At 33.8% G+C, this 19,039-nt stretch overlaps 1 protein-coding gene across 1 annotated transcript; it reads right to left on the bottom strand.

The window, feature by feature from the left end:
- Positions 1 to 15,512: 15,512 nt before the first annotated feature.
- On the bottom strand, positions 15,513 to 17,508 carry LOC126878548 (uncharacterized). Its single transcript, XM_050641322.1, has 2 exons — positions 16,907 to 17,508; positions 15,513 to 16,849 (listed from the first exon to the last, which is right to left on the bottom strand). The coding sequence occupies exons 1-2, from the start codon at positions 17,029 to 17,031 to the stop codon at positions 15,526 to 15,528; spliced, it is 1,449 nt and encodes a 482-aa protein (XP_050497279.1). The 5' UTR covers positions 17,032 to 17,508; the 3' UTR covers positions 15,513 to 15,525.
- Positions 17,509 to 19,039: the final 1,531 nt, after the last annotated feature.

Here is a 19,039-nt window from a genome sequence, read left to right as displayed (position 1 = left end):
CGATTAACCTGTTTTCCCCCTATTTCCCTTGGTATTGGGGTGAAACTTCAAAGGCGACATTAGGGTGAGATCAAGTAAAACAGGTAAACCGCGCGGTCGACGTTGGCAAACCGCGTACATATAAACAAGGGCTTAGGTATTCAATCAGCAAATCCGCCGTCGGATTGTCTTCACGCGGTGTTGTCAATGTGTAATTTTTAAAAAATTAAAATAAAATAAAAATCGTTAGTTAAGAAAATCATTTTTCTTTGGTAAAATTGTAGCTTATTTCCCATTGAAAATAGTAGAGTGTAATTTTTGTCAGATATTACTGGATCGTTCATTGGCGGCAAAATATTTTAATTAAAAGATTTTATCGGTACAAAACTTTATTTTTCGCACTAACACTTATTAAGTCATTAAGTATCACATCGAAAAACACCGTATAAGTCTAGAAGTATCAACTTTAATAGATGTTATTAGAGAAACTTAGATACAAAGATAGAAAATGATAGCTCAGGTGGAATGGAAAGTTTTAAGACACCTGTCAAAGTGACAAATGTCATCCAGCTCGAAGGACCAACAAAAACTATGTGCTATTAAGGAGCTCGCCGTAGCGAACTCGGCTGGTTCTCTGGACGATTCTCGCACACAGATTTTGGTAAACTTATTAGTCCAGGGTAATAAGGTTTTTTCCACGACATGACACTTCAACAGCCAGGGTACTGAAGCGTTTTTTTGACTGGTAATACCTGTAAGAACAAATTGTAACTATTTCCTGCATAGGATCTGGCGGCCATTTTTATTTATAAACAATTTTTATTGTTATATAATTATAAGCAATAATTTGCAAATTAATTGAAAACAGTAAGGCTTATGGTTTTCTTAGTACAAACATCTAGAGAATAGAAAAAGCTTTAAAATGGCGTATTACAAAGTTTAATACACTCATTTATTGTTAATGTAATTGCTAAAAAAGAATTTCAAAAAAATTAATTTTGCAATAACTATTGTAAAATAAGTATAGAGCTTTAAAATTTTTGTCAAATGAGGGTTCTTTGGTGCTTAATATGTGACAAAAATTTCAAAGCGATTCATTCAATTGTTTAAATTTTATTTAAAATTGTTTATCCCAGAGAGCTTTTTTTGAAATAACATAAGTCAGAAAAAAATAATGTTAGAACCATGCTACAGGTGTCAAATTAATGAAAGATCATGAGCTAAACTTTCAAATTGGTTTAAAAAAGGTGAATAAAAATTGCATTTGTTAGTAACAAATAATTATGCAAAAGTATGTTCAATTTCTCCTAATAAACTTTTCATTTTTTTATATAATAAAGTATATATATTTATTACAATTTTTCATCAATTATCATATAAATAACATAACTTCGTAGTTATGCACCTAAAAAACGGTAAAAAATAGATTTTTTTGAAAAAATTTATCCAAAAAGTTTAAAGGATTCAAAAAAAGAAAAATTGACGATACTTTTGCGTAATTATTTATTACTAATTAATAAATGCATTCTTAGCCACTTTTTTAAACCAGTTTGAAACTTTAGTTCATGCTCTTTCATTTGACACCTGTAGAATGGTTCTAACATTATTTTTTTCTGACTTATGTTATTGCAAAAAAAAAAGCTCTCTGGGATGAACAATTTGAATAAAATTTAAACATTTGAATGAATCGCTTTGAAAATTTTGTCACATATTAAGCACCAAAGAACCCTCATTTGACAAAAATTTCAAATCTCTATATTTATTTTTACAATAGTTTATTGTGAAATTAATTTTTTTGAAATTTCGACCTCTTTTGCAATTATATTAACAATACGTCATTTTAAAGCTTTTTTCATTCTCTCGAAGATGTCTTTACTAGAAAACCATAATTCTTACTGTTTTTCATTAATTTGAAGAAAAAAAAAGGAAAAAGACCGTTTTTGACACTAAATTGTTTATAAATAAAAATGGCCGCCAGATCCCACGCAGGAAATAGTCGAAAAAACGCTTCAGTACCCTGGCTGTTGAAGTGTCACGAAAAAGGTATAATTTTGTCTTATTACCCTGGCCTATATAGTTTCGATGCTACTTGGTTGGTGCGAAAATAGTTGGCGAATGGCGGGTATATGGATAAAAAACTAGCTTTGAAGGAACAGGTAGAAGGTTGTAATATCTTGAAAAACAAGTTAATATTGAAAATATTTGTTCATTGTAGAAATGTATGGGAAATTTATACCGTTATCTATGCATTGTTTGTCCCCCTTGCGTCCAATCTTGTGACGTATTTTTAAGACGATTCTCATCGTTATTTCCCCTCGGCAATTAACAGGTTGATAGTATTCTATCTAAGCTAATAGATTGCACAGAAATCTCAAAATGACCAAAAATTGACATTCATCGTTTTTCTCTCTGACCCTTCAAATGATTTAGTAATTTAGTACTGATTCTACTGTCAAAGAGTGTGCTCGTGTGTTGAAGCTAAAAATGCCGAGACGTGTTTTAGATGTAGATAACTTTATATTTAATCTACATGCATATTTTACTATTGATAAAACATTAAAAAAAAAACAAAAAGTGGAAATAGTGAACAAAATGTCGCACAATACAAACCTTGCCGACACCCAAAGACTATAGAGGGTGTTTGGTAAAGAATGGGCCATAGCTTAAAGTTAGATTCCTCAGGTTAAAATAGGTCGATTTAAGCTAACTTACCTTTGTACAGAAGTTGATAATAACCGAAATACAGGGTGTCAAACGTCAAAGTTAAAGTTTTATATTATTTATTTTTAAATATTTCGTGACAGGCATGGGACAACAACACAAAATTTGGTAAGTGGTGCTGGTACTGTACACCCTACTAAATTATGTTAAACCGACGTTTCTGGGTACTACCAGAGGAGTACGACGGGGAAACGTGAATGGTTGACCCTTCCCAAATTATACGCCACTAGCGGAAGTGCTATTTTAATGCAATTTTTTGATTCTTCTATACTTTCTATGTAAATAACATACTCTTGATTCGTAACGATAAAGCCATTAGTTTTAGAGATATTTGAAGCTAAGAACGAAGAAGCATAATACATTAATCAAAATAAGTGTGCCTTTTCATTTTTAACTTCAAATATCTCGACAACTAATGACTTTATCGTTACGAATGATGAGTATATTATTTGCATAGAAAGTATTGGAGAATCTAAAAATTATGCTAAAATAGAAGTTTCATAAGTGGCGTAGAATTTGGGAAGGATCAATCATTCACTTTTCCCTGTCGTACGCATCTGGTAGTAACCAGAAACGATTATTTAACATAATTTAGTAGGGTGTACACTGCCTACACTATCTGCCAAGTATGACACGGATATGTCAATTTTTTTAAAGTATTCTTTTTTTTCCCACATCATGGCATATTCACTCCTAGCGGAGTGATTGCCGCCCTCTTTGGGCTCTTCCGATTCGTTTGTCGCGGTGAATCAATCCGCATTAACATTTTAGTTTTACAATTGGTTGTGTGACTTGGCATCTTCTACAATTTTCCTCCATTCGTTCCTGTTTTTGCCTCTGGTTACCCATTCTCTGACTGCCATCTTCTTAAGGTACTCCACTATCTGGTCCTCCCATCTAGTTTTGGGTCTTCCTCGTGGTCTGCCTGATACAGGTCTCCATTTGGAAATTTTATTGATAACGGCTTCTGGATTCCTCCTTTCTTTATGTCCCATCCATCCTTCTGATGATGATGATTCTTTATTTAAAACTTTAAGAACTATGTGTACCCGGTACTATAAAACTATTTGACATATGCTTATAATACTTGGCAGAAAGTGTAGGTACTGTACATCCTACTAAATTATGTTAAATAATCGTTTCTGATTAATACCAGAGGCGTACGACAGGGGAAAGTGAATGGTTGACCCTTCCTAAATCTACCCCACTGATGAAACTGCTATTTTAGCATAATTTTTGGATTCTCCAATACTTTCTATGCAAATATTATACTCTTTATTCGTAACGATAAAGTCGTTAATTAGTTTTCGAGATATTTGAAGTTAAAAATGAAAAGGCACACTTATTGTGATTAATATGCTCCTTCGTTTTTAGCTTCAAATATCTCGAAAACTAATGGCTTTATCGTTACGAATGAAGAGTATGTTATTTACATAGAAAGTTTTGGAGAATCAAAAAATTGCAATAAAATAGAAATTCCGAGGGTGGCGTAGAATTTGGGAAGGGTCAACCATTCACATTCTCCTGTCGTACGCCTCTGGTAATAGCCACAAACGTTTGGTTATCATAATTTAGTAGGATGTACAGTACCAGCACCACTTACCAAATTTCGTGTTGTGGTCCCATGCCTGTCAAAAATAAGTAAAATAAAAGTTTAACTTTGATACATTGTATTTCGGTTATTATCAACTTTTGTACTAAGGTAAGTTAGCTTAATCGACCTACTTTAACCTCAGAATTCTAAGGTTAAGCTATGGCCCATTCTTTACCAAACACCCTGTATACAGGCTGTCCGGAAACTCTACCGACAGACGAATACAGTAGATTCCACAGATTATTTTTTAATGATTTTAACTTCCAATCATATAGTAAGATATTTGATCACGTGTTTAATTCTGTCCAAACAGATTAAAATTATACTGAGAATTATCTACTGTAGAAAATTCCAGATAGAATTTTTTTGTTTACCAATTTCCTAGTTTTGACAACTGTCACATTTAAGAAAATATCCATAATATACGTATTAAAAAATAATCTTATAGGTCTGGATCCTGCGTATGAAAAAAAGTTGATTAATAGCAAGCTGAAAATTTGTTAATAGCTTAAAGGTATCTAGTCGGACAATCTTTGATATATGGGAACACTGGAACAGGGGCAGTTCTAACTGTGGAACAGGTTAAAAATTTGGAACGGTCAGATCACGAAAACGGCACATGTATTTTGTCCGACAGAACAGACTTAAACTCTCCGAACAGAGATTAAACTCTCATGCAAAAATCAGACTGCTATTTATCATCAAATGGCCGTTTTAATGAGTGGAATATGTAGAATATTTCAAATGACAGGAATTATGACAGGTGATAAATAGCAGTCTGATTTTTGCATGAGAGTTTAATCTCCGTTCGGAGAGTTTAAGTCTGTTCTGTCGGACAAAATAAATGCGCCGTTTTCGTGCTCTGACCGTTCCAAATTTTTAACCTGTTCCACAATTAAAACTGCTCCTGTTCCGGGGTTCCCATATATCAAAGTTTGTCCGACTAGACACCCTTAAGCTATTAACAAATTTTCAGCTTGCTATTAATCAACTTTTTTTCCATACGCGGGATCCAGGCCTATTACGAATATCACACGACAGTAAGAATAAGTAAGAAAATAATGCTTAATTTTTGCTCAAATTTTTTGTCATTGGGCAATAGCCACTCGAGCCCTGCGGGCTCTCGTGTCTATTGCCAGACAACAAATTTTCGAAAAACTGTGGCATTATTTTTAATTTATTCTCACTCTCTTGTGATATTATACCCGATAATTTTAAGACAATTAATTTAACCCAATTCACTTACTCCGAAAATGCTTCCTAAGGGAGCTAAAGCTATTTGAAGATGGCGTCTGGTAATTAGTTTTTCTTAAATACCTCCGGAACGCTTCTATTGGTTAGGTTCCTAGGTGAATTTGGTTAAATTGTCATAAAATTACCTGAGGAATCTCCTGTCTTCGTTTGTCGGTAGAGTTTCTGGACACCCTGTATAGATCTTCCCGAAGGTTGCAAAGTTGAAATCCGTGAAACTGGATATAAAATGCGTGAAAAGAAAGAACATGTTTCTTTAAACTCAGTGTTCAGAAATTAAAAGAAAGAAATGTATTGGGGATTTCCAGAACAAATCTCTGGAGAGTTTTGAGAGAGATTGTGTTGAAGTTCAAAAAGGAAGACAATACGAAATCTTTGTGTGAAAGCTTTATTTAGACGGCAGATGGATTTTTGCTAAAGGTGTCATAAAACGAATTTGGCAGGACTAGAGCGAGAGTATAAAACACATTGATACTGAAGGAAAGAATTATCTCTTTAAGTTGTCTGCCAGGCGCGACTTACGTCCCCGTTTCACCCCTCGCATATAAAGACAGAATTTGCAAAGACACGCTGTAATGTAATCCACATTATATAACTCGTGTCTATATAATATACCTATATTTTTATAAAATGGCTACTAATTGTGATAATATTTCCCTCGACCGGGTCATGGTGCCGGAACGCTGTTCCGGCACTGCACTGGTTAAGAAAAGAAAAAAAAAATAAAATAGAGAACTTAGGTTTTGTAAACCAAAAATTAGCAGCGCGTTCCGGTACTGCAAATTTTGTCATAACACCACTGCCTCGATCCATTCAAACGCCGAAACAGGCAAAAAGAGGTTTTCTGTCGTATACAAGAATATATTATTTTAAATAAAAATCAAAATGTGAATATATTTACGATTTACTTAAACGATTTTGTTGTAAGGAAGACGCAGTTAAATACCACGATAACGAAATACATACTGCCACTTACAAGATGAAAGATTAGATCAAAGATAGATGAATCATCCACTGATCGTTTAATTACTAAAAACTCATAATATATTTAAATTTACTGTCAGAAATAAGGTCTAATATTATTCAATCCCGTTTAGAAACAGCCGCTTCAAATTTTAACCAGTCAGATAACTAGTTTTAGATCAGTCATCTAACGCCACAAGTCATCTAACAATCATCATGCATAGTTGCGAGATTTAAAATAGCAACTCTTTTCCGTTAAATATACCGAATTTCAAGGTTTACTTGACATGTTTACCTGACATGACAATGCTTTAATTTAATTGTTTAAAATGGCCTACTTTCGGATTCGCAAAAACTGACATCGTTGAAAATCCAACATTTGTTTATCAATACCTAATATATCCTTATATGGGCATTCATATATTACGTAAATGGCCGTAAGTACGTACCCTGACATTTTAGAACATCGATATCATGGCTAAATTACACGGCCAACCCTTGTTTCGTGTCTGGACAAGTCAAGAAAAAGTAGATCAGTTCTCCTCCATTATATTTTCCACTATATACTCCAGGCTGTGGGTGAAAAATAGGTCGATTTCAGGATATAATTCAGGAATTTTTGAAACCTATCAGGTGTTGTAAAGGACGATGCTAGGAATAACTTCTACTAAAATGTGACCAAAACTCTTGTGAGCTTTTTTTGTTATTGTGATTTTCATTTGTTAAATTTGCATTTTTTAAAGATTTTTAATTTTATAGCTTAGGATATTGATTTTAGAGAAAAACTTTTTGATATAAAGTTGTAGTAAAATAAAAAACCTACAATTTGAGCTACGGTAAGTTTAATTTCGTTTATTGGTTATTGCAAAACAGCATGCGAAAAGTCCAAAATGGCCGTCTTTTACAATTGCGTTATTTATTGTACAAATAATTTTTTTTATTTTTTAAAGCTTTAAAATGAAGATCTTTCAATTCCAAACATAAACAAAAATTGCAAGGCCGGATTAACGAATTTGTTGCTTAGATATTATAAATTGTTTATCCCAAGAGGTCAAATGTCGAAGGCTATAACTTTTTGAAGAAAAATCGTAGAGAGTTGTTGTAACATCCAATCTCCTTTTAAAGAGTTATGTTTTCATATTCTGATGTAAATAAATGCGTAAAACATTTTTAAACCTCTCATTTTTGGGTTTGAAAATAAGGGGGCAAATTTCGTTATAAACATTTAGAACTGAAGCGGCCCAGTACATCCTATGAGTTTTTAACTTACAGATTATTGTTGCTGAAAAGGAAATGAAGATTTTTAAAAAAATAAAAAATTTCTACGACCAGCTGAAGCCGAGCTAAATGTTGGGTTTGAAAATAAGGGGGCAAATTTCGTTATAAACATTTAGAGCTGAAGCGGCCCTGTACATCCTATGAGTTTCTAACTTACAAATTGTTGTTGCTGAAGACGAAACGAAGATTTATAAAAAAATAAAAATTTTCTACAACCAACTGCAGCTGAGATAATTGTTTCTTTTTTCTTAAATCGTAGTGCCTTTATTTACAACAATTAAGAAATTATTTTACAGTCATTGACTAAAGAAAGACTTTATTATCTTAAATTAAAAATAATTATAAAATATAGTTACATTTAATTATTAAAAATTATTTTTAAAATCGGTGCTTTTGCGAGCGTCCGAATTTTGCAAATCGCCCGGCTCGCTTCAAATCCGAGCGCTCGGAAAATTTTTACGTAACTTGTATTAAATTTTGACCGAAAACAATTTAATAATATTACCATTATAATATACAGTCTATTTACCACTGTATTTGTTTTTCTTGATAAACTTTAATATGTGAAATCTCATTTCTGAAGAAATAATATTATAAAAATGATACATATATATGAAATATATAACTATATTTTTAATTTTTTCATTGTTATATAAATATAATAATAATAATGTTACTTCTTATTATACAATATAAAACTTTTTCTTCTTGTAGTTACTATCCGTTTTGGATGTTGGCGACCATCATGGCAATCTGTACTTGCACACTAAATCGGTACTGCTGCTCTAAAAAGATTTGTAGTTGTTGTGTTGAACGACGTACGTAAATTTTCTAGCAAGGTAATCCTTCGCCTTCCTGGTTCTCAGTTTCCAAATGAGGTTTGCCAAATTGCCATGATGGTCGCCAACATCCAAAACGGATAGTCACTACAAGAAGAAAAAGTTTTATATTGTATAATAAGAAGTAACGTTATTATTATTATATTTATATAACAATGCAAAAATTAAAAATATAGTTATAGGTATGTATCATTTTTGTAATATTATTTCTTCAGAAATGAGATTTCACATATAAAAGTTTATCAAGAAAAACAAATACAGTGGTAAATACACTGTATATTATAATGGTTATATTATTAAATTGTTTTCGGTCAAAATTTAATACAAGTTACGTAAAAATTTTCCGAGCGCGCGGATTTGAAGCGAGCCGGGCGATTTGCAAAATTCGGCCGCTCGCAAAAGCACCGATTTTAAAAATAATTTTTAATAATTAAATGTAATTATAGTTTATAATAATTTTTATTTTAAGATAATATAAGTCTTTCTTTAGTCAATGACTGTAAAATAATTTCTTAATTGTTATAAATAAAGGCACTACGATTTAAGAAAAAATAAACAATTATCTCGGCTTCAGTTGGTTGTAATTTTTTTTTATTTTTTTATAAATCTTCGTTTCGTCTTTAGCAACAATAATCTGTAAGTTAGAAACTCATAGGATGTACAGGGCCGCTTCAGCTCTAAATGTTTATAACGAAATTTGCCCCCTTATTTTCAAACCCAACATTTAGCTCGGCTTCAGCTGGTCGTAGAAATTTTTTATTTTTTTAAAAATCTTCATTTCCTTTTCAGCAACAATAATCTGTAAGTTAAAAACTCATAGGATGTACTGGGCCGCTTCAGCTCTAAATGTTTATAACGAAATTTGCCCCCTTATTTTCAAACCCAAAAATGAGAGGTTTAAAAATGTTTTACGCATTTATTTACATCAGAATATGAAAACATAACTCTTTAGAAGGAGATTGGATGTTACAACAACTCTCTACGATTTTTTTTCAAAAAGTTATAGCCTTCGACATTTGACCTCTTGGGATAAACAAAAAAATTTATAATATCTAAGCAACAAATTCGTTAGTCCGGCTTTGCAATTTTTGTTTATGTTTGGAATTGAAAGATCTTCATTTTAAAGCTTTAAAAAATAAAAAAAATTATTTGTAGAATAAATAACGCAATTGTAAAAGACGGCCATTTTGGAATTTTCGCATGCTGTTTTGCAATAACCAATAAACGAAATTAAACTTACCGTAGCTCAAATTGTAGGTTTTTTAATTTACTACAACTTTCTATCAAAAAGTTTTTCTCTAAAATCAATATCCTAAGCTACAAAATTAAAAATCTTTAAAAAATGCAAATTTAACAAATGAAAATCACAATAACAAAAAAAGCTCACAAGAGTTTTGGTCACATTTTAGTAGAAGTTATTTCTGACATCGTCCTTTACAACACCTGATAGGTTTCAAAAATTCCTGAATTATATCACGTTTTTTCACCCACAGCCTGGGGTAATAATATGGTATGTCGTTATTACATTTGATACAATATTTGGTACAATTAGAGATTATTTAGCATTATCAGACAACAAGTTTAAACATTTGTGAAACCTGAATTTAAGCTTTGTTCGTGGAGACAGTCCATGACTGGTTTCTGACTGAACTGCGCTTGCGATTCAGTCAGAAACCAGTCATGGACTGTCTTGCTTCACTTCTATTAATTACTGCTACCTCCTATCTCCATATGTGTGATGACATATATTTGGGGGCTAAAGTTTCTATGTCTGAAACTATTCGCGATTGAAAATGAAAATAGAGAACAGGCCGAATGCAATAAGATGGCCGAAATAAATGGTACCTATGTACAGTGTGACCCATTTAGATTGGAAACACCTCTATAAAATTTGAAGTTGTTAACCGATTTTAACCAAATTTTGTTTTAATGTCATGTAATAAAAAGTCTATTGCGGGACAAAATATGAAATATTTAGTTAAATTTTCAGGGCATTCTACGATACTTTTTCTTAGTCGAAAATGGAGAATTTGTATTAGCGATTTTTTTATTAAAAAAATTTCTACGTCACTGGATTTAGAGTGGCTTCAAATAGCTATGACAAAAATTTCATTAAAATATATTTATTAATAACGAAGTTATGACAACTTAAAATTTTAAAACTCCCTAAGCTACGAGTCAAAAAAGAACACCCTGTATCAACAGATAACCATAAAACTAATTATTTTTCAAATAATTTTAATATTAATAATTAACAAGATACTTTTTCTTCGTCGAAAATGGAGAATTTGTATTAGCGAATTTTTTATTAAAAAAATTTCTACGCCACTGGATTTAGAGTGGATTCAAATAGCTATGACAAAAATTTCATTTTAAATTTATTTTAAACATTTTTTTGTCTAGTAGTGGTTTATTATTAAAATTATTTGAAAAATAATTAGTTTTATGGTTATCTGTTGATACAGGGTGTTCTTTTTTGACTCGTAGCTTAGTGAGTTTTAAAATTTTAAGTTGTCATAACTTCGTTATTAATAAATATATTTTAATGAAATTTTTGTCATAGCTATTTGAAGCCACTCTAAATCCAGTGGCCTAGAAATTTTTGTAATAAAAAAATCGCTAATACAAATTCTCCATTTTCGACGAAGAAAAAGTATCGTAGAATGCCCTGAAAATTTAACTAAATATTTCATATTTTGTCCCGCAATAGACCTTTTATTACATGAAATTAAAAAAAAAATTGGTTAAAATCGGTTAACAACTTCAAATTTTATAGAGGTGTTTCCAATCTAAATGGGTCACACTGTATAAACAAACATACAATAATTGGGAACTTGCACATTTTTTTATTACATAATAATGTTCAGTTTTGTCGTTTTGTATAAAAATGAGATTTCCAAAATTTCACGCTTCAAAAACTCATAATACCGTAAAACGAGGTCACTTTGTGACAGATTCAGCAGTTTTTGTCAATTTTAAGAAATTTCTTATGGAATTATTACATTCCAAAATTTACTTAAGAAACTTGTAACTCTTAACTTCTAACTTAGCTGGATTTCACTGGGAAAAATTTACAAACAATACAACAATTTACAAAAATATTTGTCACAATCTCACCCCTCTCATTGGGGTGACATTGTGACAACGTAAATTCTGCATACAAGTCTAAAGTCGGCGTTTTAATGGGTCGGAAATGTGACAGAAATCGCCTGTAATTATGATCTGAATATTAGATCTGTCACAAAGCCGCCCATACGCATGTGAGCATATGTAATTGTCTGTCATAAAATCACCCCACCAGTTGAACAGAAAGCTTTATTAATAATAAAAACAAATGTTATTATACACAAATTTTAAAAATAGAAATAAAATAAATCATTTTGAATCGGTAATAATTCTATTTATTCACATAAATGTCCATTTCAGGCACTTGAAAAATTGCTCTTCGAGAAATTTGGACGGGTGCATTTATTTTGGTTTGTATCATCATCATCCAGCCTCAAAAGTCCACTGCTGAACATAGGCCTCCTCCCCTCGTTTCCAACCCCATCTATCCTGCGCCGCCCTCATCCAGTTTTTATTTACCTTTCTTAAGTCGTCAGTCCATCTTGTAGGCGGTCGACCGACGCTTCTCTTGTCTTCTCTTGGCCTCCATTCCAATAACCTCTTCGTCCATCGCCCATCTGTCATTCTGGCTACGTGTCCTGCCCATCTCCACTTCAACCTGGCTATCCTCTCGATGACGTCAGTCACCTTTGTTCTTCTCCTGATTTCTTCGTTTCTGATTTTGTCTCGCAGAGTTATTCCTAACATTGACCGCTCCATTCTTCTCTGCGTGACTCTTAGTTTGGTAGCCGAGGCTTTAGTTAAGGTAAGTGTTTCTGATCCGTACGTCAAGACTGGGAGGACGCACTGATCGAATACCTTTCTCTTTAGACATGTGGGTAACTCACTTTTAAAAGTTTCTCTCAGTTTTCCAAATGCTGCCCACCCAAGACCGATTCTTCTCTTCAGCTCATGAGTCTGGTTATCCCTGCCAATCGTAATTTCATGTCCCAGATATTTATATCTATCTACGAGTTCTATTTCCTTCCCACCAATACTGATGTTCTGGTTGGGTACCAAATTTGTCATTATTTTTGTTTTCGAGATGTTTATATTTAAACCTACATTTTCTGTAGCTACAACGAGTTCTTGTACCATCTCTCTTGCCATACCTAGATCCTCAGCTACTATGACTATATCATCGGCGAAACGTAAGTTGTTTAGGTATTCTCCATCTATTTTTATTCCCTTTGTCATCCAATCCAAACTCTTGAAAGCATGTTCTAAGACCGTATTAAAAAGTTTAGGTGACATTGGGTCTCCTTGTCTAACCCCCCGTTCTATTTTTATGCGATTACTGTTAGTATGTAATTTGACAGTGGTTGTTGCCTGTAAGTATATTTTGTGTAATAATTTTGTATACCTATAATCTAGCCTGCATTCTTTAAGCGCCTGTAATATTTTGCTAAGTTCAACTGTGTCAAAGGCTTTATGAAAATCGATAAAAAGTAGAACTAGGGGTTTATTGTATTCCACTACTTTCTCTATCAGGGTTTTTATACTTTGTAGACGGTCATTTGTTCCGTAATTTTTTCGGAATCCTGCCTGTTCTCTTGGTTGATAAGTCTCTAACTTTCTATCCATTCTCTTAACTATTATTCGCGTAAATAACTTATATAAATGGCTGAGGAGGCTAATCGGTCTGTAATTCTCTAAATTGGCTTTGTCTCCTGCTTTGTGTAATAGAATCATAGTAGCGTTGTTCCAGTCTGTTGGAATATTGGCGTTGTGAAGGCAGATATTGAAAAGTTGTTTAATTTTTTCAAGTAGTATATTTCCTCCAATTTTTAGTGCTTCTGATACTATTCCATCTTCACCTGGGGTTCGATTATTTTTCATTTTCTTCAGAGCCTCTTTGATTTCTGATTTTGTTATATCGGGCATTAAATCCGATCCTTGATTTAATACCCCAGTTTTTACTGTAATTGGAGGTTGCGCATTGTCATCTTTTTTTCTTGATTTGTATAACTCTGTGCAGAACTCTTCGACTGTTGTTAATATTTCATCTCTGTTTGTAGTTTCTTTTCCAGTTCTGTTTCTTAGTTTGTTGATTTCTATTTTTCCTTTTTGTACGCTTACGTTCTTCAAAACTTTCATGTTCTTATTTTGCTCTATTGCTTGTTTTGTTTTTTCTACATTGTAGTTTCTTATGTCTTTTCTTATTGACTTTGTGATAGTCTTATTTATTTGATTTAGCGCTTCTTTGCTGGAACTTGTATCTCCTTTCATCTGTCGTCTTAGTTCTATAAGGGTTTTAGTAGGTTGACTTAGTTTTTCATCTTTTTGGTTTGTTGGACAGTATTTAGTTTGAGCCTGTTGTATTGTGGTGATTATTTGCTTGTTCAGTATATTAATGTCTGTTGTTGTTGTATCTTTCAATGTATCATTAATATATTTTTCGAACTCCTGAATATTAGTTGGTTTTACCCATTTCTTTGTGTGTTTCTTATTTATCATTTTGAGTCTTTCCTTTTCGATCGATATCGTTATTTTAGCTCTTACTAACCTGTGATCACTGCTTGTGCTGAACTGGTTTAACACATTTACGTCTTTAAATAATTCTTTTTTATTTGTTAAGAAATAGTCGATTTCGTTCCTTGTTTTTCCATCTGGACTTTCCCAGGTCCATCTTCTGTGTTTTTTCTTTTTAAAGAAGCTGTTCATTTGATAGAGATTGTTTTCCAAAAGAAAAGTTAACAGTTGTTTGCCTCTATCATTTCTGCCTTCGCTTCCAAAATTTCCCAATATTATTTCAGAGGGGTCTTCCTTGGTACCTATTTTGGCGTTGAAATCACCGCCTATTATTAAGAAGTGGCCAGGATTTTCCTTGATTGCACAGGATATTTGTTCGTAGAATATTTGGACTTCTTCATCTGAATGGCCTGTAGTAGGTGCGTATACTTGAATGAACTTTAGGATATATCTGGTGCTCATTTTGATGTTTAAGTAGACCACCCTTGTTGATATTTGGTTTATTGACACAATTCTGTTCGCAATTCTTTTGTGAACAAAGAAGCCGACTCCTCCGACTGTCGATTCCTCTTCTCCTTTGTAGTACCACAGATGGCCTGATGGGAGTGAGATAAGATTCTCTCCTTTTTTTCTAACTTCGCTGATACCCACAATATCCCAATTCACTTTTGAAAGTTCTTCCTCCATTTCTTCGAACCTTTCTTCGGTAGAGAGTGACCGAGCATTATATGTGGCGATGTTGAGGTTTATATTTTTGACGCACTTTGAATAGGGTTGGTTTACACTGGTCGGGTTTGTGGCATTTAAACACCGTGCTTGCCTTGCATGTTGGTGAGTATTCATATTTATTCCCACGAGTAGCTGGGGATCGTTGTCGATTCCTGTAGAGCCCCGCGTACAGGAACAAGGCTAATTTTCAATGGGATTTCGCCCGGTGTCCCAAGAGCATCGTTAGCGGCCGCGTGACGTGCGACCATTCAGTTTTTAGCACGATAGCTTCCACCTTAACTTACGGATTTTTTGCATCTGGTTTTCTCCATATTTTGTTGGGTAAGATGGGGAGGGAAAAAGGTGTATATGGGAAGAATCTGTAGTAGAAAGAAATATAGTGACCCGTCTGCCCTCGGAAACCTAATCGCCATTCGGGGTCGGAAAAAAACAAGAGTTAGCCAAGAGAGGCTGATAGAAAAGATTAAAGACATTTCACTCAAGACAAGTTGAAGAAGAGTAAAATGTGAAGGCCCTTATGATCCGCCAGGTGCGTTTCATAAGCGTATGAGTATTGGTACGCTTTGTGTTCCCGCTCATACTTCGGGGTGTTGACTACAGACTGTATGGCTCGTCCAGCATGCCATAGCATGCTTGTATAACATCAGCAAATTCGTACATAAGCTGGTCTTCCCGGTCTGGCCACTTCCAAAATCTTCCACATTTCTCCATGGAGCTGACATTCACACCTTGCTTTTCCACTCCAGTGACCACTCCTGGAAACATAGACCCCTCGTATTGGATAATGACGTAGTCCGCTATATTTGGCTTATCTACTTCTTCCTTTGCTACAGCGGTGGCATCTTTCTCTCCTACAGTGGTGGCCTCTTCTTCTTCCACAGCGGCGGCATCTTTCTCTATCACAGTGGTGGCATCTTCTTCTCCCACAGCTCCCCTGTCATTCATGGAGACCATCAATTTCTTTAACAAAGCTGGAAATTGGTCTTTTGGTATTGTTCCACATCTGCTACCAATCATACTGTCTTTCCATTCATGTAGAATTGCTCTCCACCTACCTTTCATTGGCCGAAAGAAAGCAACGTCTAATGGTTGCAAAAGGTATGTTGCATGTGGAGGCAATGCTATAAGGGATATATTGTTGTTTTCACACTGTCTAATCACTTCGATATTCAAATGTGAACTCAAATTGTCACCTAGCAGGACTTTTTTGCCTTCTTGTCTTTTAAGTATTGGCAGCATCAGGTTAACAAACCAATCTTCGAAGCATTGGTAATCAAACCAGCCGGATCTGCTTCTGCTGTACCTAGCATTTTCAGGTCCATTCTCCATCCAAGTTTGCCACAGTTTTTCAGACTTGTATACAACATAAACTGGTGCAACTTTTCCAGCTGCATTTCCAGCCAGCATTAATGAAGTGCACGCCTTTGTTGAGTTGCGTATTTGCTCAGGATACTTTGTGCCTCGTCGTATAATAACTTTAGATGCACCAGGATCGTCAGAAAGATTCGTCTCATCATAATTCCAGAGATTTGATGGAGGGACATTCTCTAACTCTCTTTCGAGATTATCGAAAAAACTATTTATAGTTTCACGGTTTACTGCAGCCCTTGAAACGCTTATGTTTGTAGCAACTCGATTAACCAATATATTCTTATGTCTAGACAGAAATGATGTCACCCATTCTTTTCCTGGAAAATTATCTTTGAAACATTTTACATTCTTGCCCCTCTTATCTAGGTATGTCTTCACAATATATCGCAGATCATGGGCTGTCACGGGGAAACCAAAAGTTGATATAGCAATTACGTGTGCAATAATTGACTCCTCTTCTTCCTTTTCTAGAGCTGTTTGTCCACCAGAAGGACGGCTATGTCGGTTATGGAGTTTGTGAAACAGCGTATTGCGGTGAATTCCGTATCTAAAAGGTTTAGCAGGTAATTTTTAGGAAAACATTTTTGTTAAGACATATTCATACCTTTCCGCAGCATCCCGTATGCTAAGTGTTTTCGCTCGTATACTGTGAAGAGCTTCTTGCAACGTCGCGTCAGAATAATTTTTGTATTGACGAGTTCCCGGTAGCCTCTGGTATTTTCGGGGCATTGCTACTTACCTAAAAGATAATAATAAAATGTAAAAAAACAATGTCACAACCTCACCTCATATTTGTCAAATCTGTTATAAATTGTGTCACAAAGTCATCTCATGTTTTGTCGAACTTTTATTTAAGGTGACGACACTGGTTAATTAGTTGAAATTTTTAAACAGTGTATGCATGACAACATAACCTAAACTATAACGTACTTTGTACATATTATAAATTCTGGCTACATGAAACAGTTGGAGCTCTACAAATGAAAGTACACCAACAAAGTAAAAATTCTAAAATACTTACTTTTATTTAAATTACACACACGATCTAGCTACTTGTTTTAAAAACTTTAATATGGCCAATAATCAACACACACTTATACAAGGCCAATGAAAACAACTGCGGCGCGTTCAGTCGGTAAGTATGGACTCTACATCGGATTTAGTGGGGGTACTACGTACTGTCACAAATTCACCTGGCTGTCATAAATCCACCTCATTTTACGGTATCTTAGAAGTACAATCTTAGACTCATGAGTAAAATAGTAAGGTGTAGTAGGGAGTACGGACTCTCTCTCAATATCAAAAAGACGAAGTTTATGAAAATTAGTAAAAACAACCATAATACTAACGAAATCTTGATAGTAGAGGGCCAGCAGATCGAAAGAGTAAAAAAGTACACTTACCTAGGAACACTTATAACAGAAAATAATGACTACACTGCAGAAATAAAAGTCAGAATCGAAAAAGCACGTTCTAATTTTATAAAAATGAAAAAGGTCCTATGTAGCAAAGATTTAACATTAGCTCTTAAAGTACGCCTAACAAAATGTTACGTCTACAGTGTTCTATACTATGGAGTGGAATCATGGACGTTAAATGTAGAGACAATGAGACGACTTAACGCCTTTGAAATGTGGACCTATAGAAAAATTATGAGGGTTTCCTGGGTAGATAGAGTTACAAACAATGAAGTACTGAGAAGAATAGGTAAAGAAAAGGAAGTTGAACTTACAATTAAAGAAAAGAAGCTACAGTATCTCGGACATGTGATGCGGGGCGAGAAGTATGGTATCCTACGACTCATAATGCAGGGAAAGATAGATGGCAGAAGAAGCATCGGAAGAAGACGAATTTCATGGTTGAAGAACCTGAGAGAGTGGTTTGGATGCAGCTCGAAACAACTATTTAGAGCTACTGCCTCAAAAATTAAAATAGCTATGATGATTGCCAACCTCCGTAGCGGAGACGGCACCTGAAGAAGAAGAAGAAGTACAAATTTAAAGTCTTTTGTATTTTAAAATATTTCAAACGAGCTGTGACGTCTCATAGTTTAACTATATGGTTCCGTTTATGGTTATATTTAGGTATATTCTTCTTCTTCTTCTTCTTTAGTTTATTGGCCTCCACCTACTTGGATATTTGGCCAGCTCGTTGTCGCGGAATAAAGGAAAAATATTTATATTCTAATAACATTTATCGTATGTCATTGTAATAATATATACCAGTTTGTTAAGATTGAAGTTTGATATAGTTATTGAAGGAAATGAAAGAAGGTTTACTATGTAAAATAAAACCATTTTGTAAAAGTACAAGTTTTCTATGAATAGTTCAAACGATCAAAAACACTTGTAACGTCACATAACTGTATTTTCTACTGACTGTCTAATGTTTATACTGACTGTTTATAATGTCTAATTTAAAATTATATAGGTACAATTTGTTTACTTTGTTGGTACAGAATGTAAACATATAACCGGGTGACGTCATGACGCGTTTTGGGCTGGCTGGTATAATTTGAATTTTTAATCGTCTTTAGGGGCCAAACGAAAGACAAACAAAAGTTTTTTATCTTTGATACCTTTTAAACCACCTTTTTCTAACTGCGCAAGTTGTATTATTAATATTAATAAATGAAATATAAATATCTTGACGTTTCACAATTTGAAAATTCACTTTTACCTGCAGTGCCTTAAAAATTTTAAAGCACTAGTAGGTCTGGATCCTGCGTATGAAAAAA

Source organism: Diabrotica virgifera, chromosome 10 (assembly GCF_917563875.1).
Source record: "Diabrotica virgifera virgifera chromosome 10, PGI_DIABVI_V3a".
Taxonomy (NCBI): domain Eukaryota; kingdom Metazoa; phylum Arthropoda; class Insecta; order Coleoptera; family Chrysomelidae; genus Diabrotica; species Diabrotica virgifera.
Note: the sequence above shows the minus strand (reverse complement) of the source record. Positions and strands in the feature narration are given on the sequence as shown.

Coding starts and splice junctions, on each gene's coding strand:
- LOC126878548 (XM_050641322.1), bottom strand. CDS start 17,031: ATGCCCCGAAAATACCAGAGGCTACCGGGAACTCGTCAATACAAAAAT. Junction 16,850..16,906: donor ATACGGGATGCTGCGGAAAG/GTATGAATATGT, acceptor TAAACCTTTTAG/ATACGGAATTCACCGCAATA.